The sequence below is a fragment of the Octodon degus genome, unplaced genomic scaffold (genome assembly GCF_000260255.1).
Source record: "Octodon degus isolate 3935 unplaced genomic scaffold, OctDeg1.0 scaffold00096, whole genome shotgun sequence".
In the NCBI taxonomy this organism is placed as follows: Eukaryota; Metazoa; Chordata; class Mammalia; order Rodentia; family Octodontidae; genus Octodon; species Octodon degus.
The window spans coordinates 9989721-9997023 of record NW_004524672.1 but is presented as its reverse complement, the minus strand read 5'-3'; the positions used below and the strand labels follow the sequence as shown (position 1 = coordinate 9997023).

Sequence of the window (7303 nt, the reverse complement as noted above, 5' to 3'; positions counted from 1 at the left end):
AGAGACAGAGACAGAGAGACAGAGAGAGAGAGACAGAGAGACAGAAAGAGAGAGAGAGAGATAAGGTAAATCATTCACACAAAAGGAAGAGTGTAGGTCTCTGCATGGGGGAGAAGGCATGCCCAAAGCAGGTGCCCCATACCTGCGGACCACACTGTCACCATTCCATGACCTCATGTGGTCCCTTGAATCCCACTTGGCAGAATCCTTCTAACTGTGCAAGTTTTGAACATTCTTCTGATTTTATGTAACATTTTAAAAGTAATTTTTAAAGGGAGCCTTGTTTGGGGCTGGAGAGTTCGGCAGCTGGGTCCCTGGGGCCCTCAATGTGGTACCTATACTTCATCTTCTGAATTTTCAAGGTGCAGTTTTTCAGAATCAGGTTCCGCGAGGTCTCTTTCCCCAGCTCCCAGCCTTTCCACTGCAGTTCCTCAGCTACTTCGATGCCCCAGAAAACCCTCTTCTTCACTCTGTCCTGCTTCCGAGAGGAGCACACCTGGGTGTCCAGGGGGCTGGCAGGCTGGCAGGGTGGCAGGCAAAGAGGAAAAGGAAGGTTTTTGTGAGCAGAGCAGGACACAGACCCAGAGAATGACCATGACCTCCCTGCCTCCAGCAAGTATGAATGATGACACCCCTCACACTTGGGATTTCCCCTGGGGACAGAGGGTGGGGAGCAGGCAAACCCTGGAGTCAGATATTGCTTCTTCCAAGCTTACTGAAATGATTTGCCTATCACAGCCCTGGCCACTGAAGGGCCACCCATCCAGCCAGCTCTGTTCAGCACACACATGCAGCCTTCACTGGTTGGTTCTGTTCCTTGTGTACCCTCAGATACCTTTCCTTCTGGGCCACTATCTCTTCCTCCTCCTCCTCTTCTTCTTCCTCCTCCTCCTTTTCCTCCTCTTCTTCTTTCTCTTCTCCCTCCTCCTTATCCTGCTCCTCACTGCAGAAACCTCTCCCAGCTTCAATGATCCATCCCAGGACTTCCCCAGATCATAGGATGGGCTCCTCTCCCATCCTTCACTGAGGAAGGATCAGATATGCCCCAACTGAGCTCCACCCATGCCCTTCTGGGGCACCTCTGGGTGCTGATCCTGGCAATGCCAGAGATGCAGTGTGCCAGTGTTTCCCTGCCTGTAACAGACAAGGTCTTCCTGATTGGCTGGTCCACAACACCTATCTATGTGGTATGATAAAAAGTGTGCAGCAGGGGCTGGGGAGATAGCTCAGTGGCATAAGCGCTTGCCAGGCAAGTGCAAGGTCCTGAGTTCAATCCCAGGTACCACAAAAAGAAAGAAAAAGGGAAAGAAAGAAAGAAAGAGAAAAGAAAAGAAAAGAAGGAAGTGTGAATGTTCAAATTTGTAAAAAAAAATCTATTTCAGTGAAAAAAAAAAAAAAACAAACCCAACACATTGCTATAAATCTTTTTCAAAACACCTCCCTTCTAACACACTGCATTTTTTTGGTCACTCTTTTCTTTTTTTGAAATAAAGTTTTAAAAAGAAAAATATCTTATGACTTTCTGAAGTAGTTCTGGAAGTCCTCCTTCACAAACATCTTTACCAGCTGTGATCAAAAATACAGTGAATGCTGCTGCCAAGTGACATCCAGGGGAAAGGCAGATTTGTAAAAACATTACCAGCCACCCTGTTCATATGACTGGTGCCATGTGACTTCTGATTCTTCCCCAAAGTTAAAATGACCATGAAAGGTCAATGTTTTAAACTGATTCAGGATCTCAAGACAACTGTGACAGTGTAGCTAAAGACACTCATGAAAGAAGACACCCAGAACTGCTTCAGAAAGTGTTTGAAGCGAGGAGAAATATTTTGGGCGAGTAATGGCAATGTGTCTTTTACTGTAATAAATATTTTATAATTAAACAGTCACCATATTTTCTATCCCACTGCATATCTAAGGACAGAGGGTGAGACCCCCTAGGGCAGAAGGTGGAGGAGGAATAAGCCAGGTATTTCTTCTTGGCATGGCCATGCCATGGACACTCAGCTCACTGCCCTTTCATCTTTGACCAAGTATTGCTTGTCTATTGTTATATGATACAAGGATGCAGTCATCCATTCCACAAATATTTGGTGACTATTATGCACCAGTCTCTGTGTTAGGTGCTAGAACTACAATGGTGAACAAGACCAGCAATCCTTTCTCTCTTGGACATTTTAGTCTCAATTTCAATGTTTACAGAGAGTACTGGATTGCCAATATGATGTATTCTTTCCTGCTTGTCCATACAGCAAAGGTGGCATGGATGAGGGTGGATAATTTACTATAAATACCAGTTGCTGCATCGGTCAAGTAGAGACCACCCTGATGATTAAAACAGGGATTTAATGTACAGTTATGAGCAGCAAAGTGGAATCAGCCAACACATGCAAGGGAAGAGAGGCCACTAGGCTAATGAAGTCCTGGGGCCTGGCAAGAACCGGAGCCACCAGGAAGATGCAGCTGCTGATACAGGCATCATCAAAAGCAGAGAAAAAACAAGAAATACCTGGCTTCTCCCTTCCACTCACCTTCCAGCCACCTGCCAGCTCGGAGCAGAGGGGCAAAGGCAGAATGAATCCAAAGGGGAGTGAGCAGGCCCAGTAGGCACAGGTGGAGTGTGAGGCGCCTTCCACTGACCCCTCATCCCACAGAGGGTCAAATGAATGCAAAGACCACTGCATCTAAGGAGGCACATGCCACCCACACAGCGCAGACTCACACGGCTCCAAGCATAAGTCATGCTGCATGGTCAGCCCCTGGATGGCTGCACTGTTACAGAATGACACCTTTTGCAAAAAGTAAGCAATGTCTACACACTGGTCAGACACAAAGCCCTAGGGGTTGAGGCCAAAAGAACTTTCTAAGGAGGAAACACTGGCTACCAGCCTAGCCTCCAGCTTGTGCCTCCTAGAACCCTTGTGGCACTTTCGCTGCTGCTGGCACTCCAGTCTACCTGAGGCTTCGTCTATACAGGATCTAGTGCTCACTATGGATGGGAGAGGCAGCTCCCTAAGATTCTCAACCCACAAGCCCTGCCTGGCCCCGCCCTGTTCCACTGCCCTAACCAGGTCCTCACCTGGGCACTGAAATTGCTGCTGCAAGCACTCGTGCCCACGCTGCTGCCATCGATGGTGGGAACAGCCACTGTGCTGGCACTCAGGCACGATCCACCGGAGTCCCCAGTATAGGGACCGCTGTCCGTGGGCCTCATCATGGAGCCTGGGGTTCCCCAGGTGTGAGGGGCACCTGAAACATGAATCCAAGAGGTACACTCTAGCTAAGTGAGGAGCTCCTGCCCAATCAGGCTGAGAGTCAAACTGAGAGCACACAGGGGGCCCAGGAAGGACATGAAAAAGAGAAGGTGATGGGGAAACCTCACCATGACTATCACTGAGATGGAGAAGAAGGCCTATTTCTTGGGTCTGGCAAGAAGCACATGGTGACACATGAAAAATGAGACTGGGCACATGGTCTAGGGTTTTCCTAAGTGGTGAGTCATGAAGCTCCCTGGCAAAGCACACAAAACATGGGTTTGCAAGAAGGCCCACCTCCCATGCCCCTCCCAGACCAGTTTCTTGGGTCTTCTTGGGTCCTCTTCCAGAACTACACCCTGTAGTACAAGTTTAAAATAAACATTCAATAAAAAATGAACCAATTAAAAAAATCAACAGAGCTGGGTGTGGTAGCACATGTCTGCAATCCCCATATTCTAAGAGGCTGAGGCAGAAGGTTCTCAAGTTCCAGCCCAACTGGACAACTAAATGATTTAGCAAAACCCTATTTCAAAATTAAAAATACAAAAAAGGGCTGGGGAATGTAGCTCAGTGTGAAGGTTCTAGGTTTGATCCCCAGTTCTGCAAAAATGAATGAATAAACCAACCAACCAACCAACAAACAAACCTTGAGTAGAGAGGCCCCTGGATGGGCTACAGTTGAAAATTATACAAAAACATATGCGCGTATTCCATGCCAAGTATAGCATGGATAGCACGCTATACGTATGTTCGAAATGGTCTTTCACCAAATGTCCACAAAGGTGTTCAACTTTGCTATAAGGACACAAAAGCCAGGCACTGCAACTTACACCTGTAATCTCAGCATTAGAAAGGCTGAGACAGGAAGATCACTACAAGCTTAAGGCAAGCCTGAATTACACAGCAAGACCCCATCTAAAAATATTTATATAGAAAGGACACAAAGTATCTACAACTAATGGCTCCTGTTCCTTTAGCTGCATACCCATGTGTGATTTTTTTTTTTTTTTTGCAGAACCGGGGATTGAACTCAGACCCTTGCGCTTGCCAGGCAAGCACTTATTCTACTGAGCCATCTCCCGGGCCCCACCCATGTGTGAATTTATAGCTTATAGAAGAGCATAGCAATTTCCACACTCAGTCTGTGGCCAGCTCTGCTCAGGGACACATGGAAATAATTTGCAGACCTCTGGGCTGACTTCCTCAAAATAGTTCTAATTTCCCTTTATAGTCGATATGAAATGGCATAAGATTATTGGGATATATTACATTCTCTCTTGTACTAAAGCTTTGAAACAGTATGCATTTATACATATAACCCATCTCAATTGAGACAGTCCATATTTCAAATGCTCAGTAGCTACATTTGGCCAGTGGCTACCACATTGGACAACTATCTTGAACTTTTGTATAGTTTTCAGACTAGTCAGTACTACCAAGACTACTCAATATCCTTTCTTCTTCAAATAAAAATCTCAAAAGTAGTATCAAATTCTACTGATATGTGCAGACAACTTACGTACCACACAGCATTGTAAAGTCTTCACAAGTGTTGTAATCCCTACAAAAGTTTGTGATTATATGTGACTTGCCTTTTTTAAATCCTAAAATTCTCCCTTTTTAAATTTGTGATTCCATCCCTTATTATAATGTATTCAGATTTAATAAGCAATTTTATGATCCCCTTTAGGATTTATACACTTCCTGCAAACACTCCCATTTCCTCCCTTGCAATCTAGAACAAGAGTCTGTTGACTCAGTTGCTGCTATTGGGCCCTCCAAACCCACTGGGGGGGTTGATCTTAGATCTCCTCACTCAAGTTATCCACAAAGCATTTATTGAGTGCCTACCATGTAGCAGGCACTGTGCTACACACAGGAGCAGACAGGCAGAGTTCTTACCTTCAGCTGTAAAGTGGATGTTTAGATGGAATCCAAGAAACACAAGCTGGGGAGGCCGGGAGCAGAGTCCTATTTCAGTTTTCTCCCATCAGTGGCTTTGCAGTCCTGTCCCTACTCTTTGACTTCAGGGGATTCTACAGAAAGCTCACACCTTAGGGTTCTGAAAAGAGTCTCCAGTCAACACATAAAATTATCCCAGAAATTGCACAGAAGAGACGTGAGATGATGGCGCAGCAGGCTCCATGTTTCATCCCACACTGCTTGGTTTGGTTCTCTGACTTTCTCTGCCCTGGCAGTGGAGCCCAGGCTTAGGGAGCCCCAGGGCAAAGGAAGAAAGCTGGAGTTTCTCTCCTGACTCTCCGGATAGACAAGTATCTTCCTCTCGTGCGCCTCAGTCTCTTCCCCTGTCAAATGAGGGTTCTCCTATTATTTCAGTTACATGAAGTTTGAATGAAATAGGGGATCTGACGAAGCATTAAACAAACCTGTATTGCTATAATTAATAATCATAACTTTCACACTTCCAAATCATGATAAAGAGACCAGGAGGTAATCTCTCTCTCTCTCTCTCTCTCTCTCTCTCTCTCTCTCTCTCTCTCTGCCAATTTTCTAATCTTAAAGATTTAGAAAAATACATCATTAGATTCCTTTATTTGTATAATATCCAACCTTAAAAATTCCCAAGATAAGCAGTAAACAAGTGGTAGGTAGTCATGTAGAGCTGAGAAATAAACAGGTAAAATGAAGGAAACAAAATATACTTATTTCTTCCTTTGTTTTCAGGATCTCCGGTCTGATCAGAGTCGCAGTCCCACGGGGCTCTGTGAGAAGATGGAGGGTACTCCAGGCCACGACGTCCGTCCCACAGGAGGCGCTTTGCCAAGACGAACACTTTTTTTCGCTACTTGCTGCAATTCTGACCAACGCTCTAAACTCACAGCGCCGCCATGTTGTTGTTTCCATAGATACAGGACGCGCAGGATGTGGCGTCTTCTGGTATCCCAAAGCAACGACGGCAACCCCAGTGAGTCAAGCCCCAAAGGCGCGAAGACCCAGCCTACGGCTGGCTTGCTGGCTGGCTAGCGGGCTGGCTGGCTGGATGGATGGATTGCTTTCCTCCCTCTCCCTGCCTCCCTGCCTCCCTGCCTCCCTGCCTCCCTGCCTCCCTGCCTCCCTCCCTCTCTCTCGCTCTCTCTCTCGCTCGCTCGCTCTCTGTTTTTTCTTTTCCCTTGCACGTTTTATTTGCGGTGTTGGAGGTCGAACTCCCCTCCTCCTTCATTTTAGGCAAGTGCCCTACCACCAAGCTACACTCCTGGCTCTGATACTGATGTTTAATCCCCATAATCCTCCGTTTTGTTTCTCTGACCTCCCCTGCTACGTTAGTCGGCAAGCTTTTTACTAGTCTTAACCTGAAATTATTTATATAAGTTCCCTTAATTACCAGTAAGTCCCAGCAGTCATAAATTAAACTGACGACCAAATTCGTAGGAATTTGACACCAGAGTGAGAGTCATTCCTGTCCTCTCCCACAGGGTGTTGTCACGGAATCAAACCTCATTCCTGTGATTACAATTGTTAACTTGAAAACAGCCGTTAGTTATTTTTTACTTGCATACCTTGCTGGTGTCCTTGGTCATCTCCCAGCATTCTTCTGGCCCAGCACCAAGACAAATTAACTGTTCTGGTGGGATCCTAAGGTCAGAGTAGAAAGAAATTCGTACACATAAAGAAGAGTTTTGGAAGCCCATTTGTTCATTTGTCTGCGTGTGCCTTGGGGGAAGAAGGATCTCCTTTGATGAAGATTAACTAGGCGTAGTAGTTTTCTCCTGGTTGAGACAAAATACCCAACATTCAAAGTAAAAGGTGGCGAAGTTTATTTAGCTCAGTTTGTAGAGATTTCAGTCCATAGTCTGCTGGCTCCAAAGCAGGGTGGTGCAGCAGACAGGCCTCACAGAGGAGAAACAGTTTGTGTCAGGCAGAAAGTAGCAAAAGGGACCTTAGAAGCTTCTTTCTGCCCTTTGTGTACTCTAGTTGCTGAGCATAGGGTGGTGTCAAACCCCTTAGTAGACCGTTGTAATAGCCACACACCCTCAGTCACAGCATTTTGCACTCAAGATGTAGCCACCTCTGAAAAAACCCCACCT

General features: G+C 46.0%; 1 protein-coding gene across 4 annotated transcripts in view; it reads right to left on the bottom strand.

Moving 5' to 3' along the window:
- The window catches only part of Cfap65 (cilia and flagella associated protein 65), a 37585-nt gene extending 31449 nt beyond the window's left edge, over nucleotides 1-6136 (bottom strand). For 3 of the 4 annotated variants that reach the window (XM_023723116.1, XM_023723115.1, XM_023723117.1), the window contains exons 1-3: nucleotides 5160-5600; nucleotides 3080-3249; nucleotides 336-520 (exon numbers count right to left, since the gene is read on the bottom strand). In XM_023723116.1, the coding sequence (XP_023578884.1) occupies nucleotides 336-520; nucleotides 3080-3217 (323 nt within the window). In that variant the 5' untranslated portion in view covers nucleotides 3218-3249; nucleotides 5160-5600. Of the gene's footprint in view, nucleotides 1-335; nucleotides 521-3079; nucleotides 3250-5159; nucleotides 5601-5920 lie in introns of those variants that run through there. The other variant, XM_023723114.1, reaches the window with a different exon arrangement.
- Between the last annotated feature and the right edge of the window lie 1167 nt (nucleotides 6137-7303).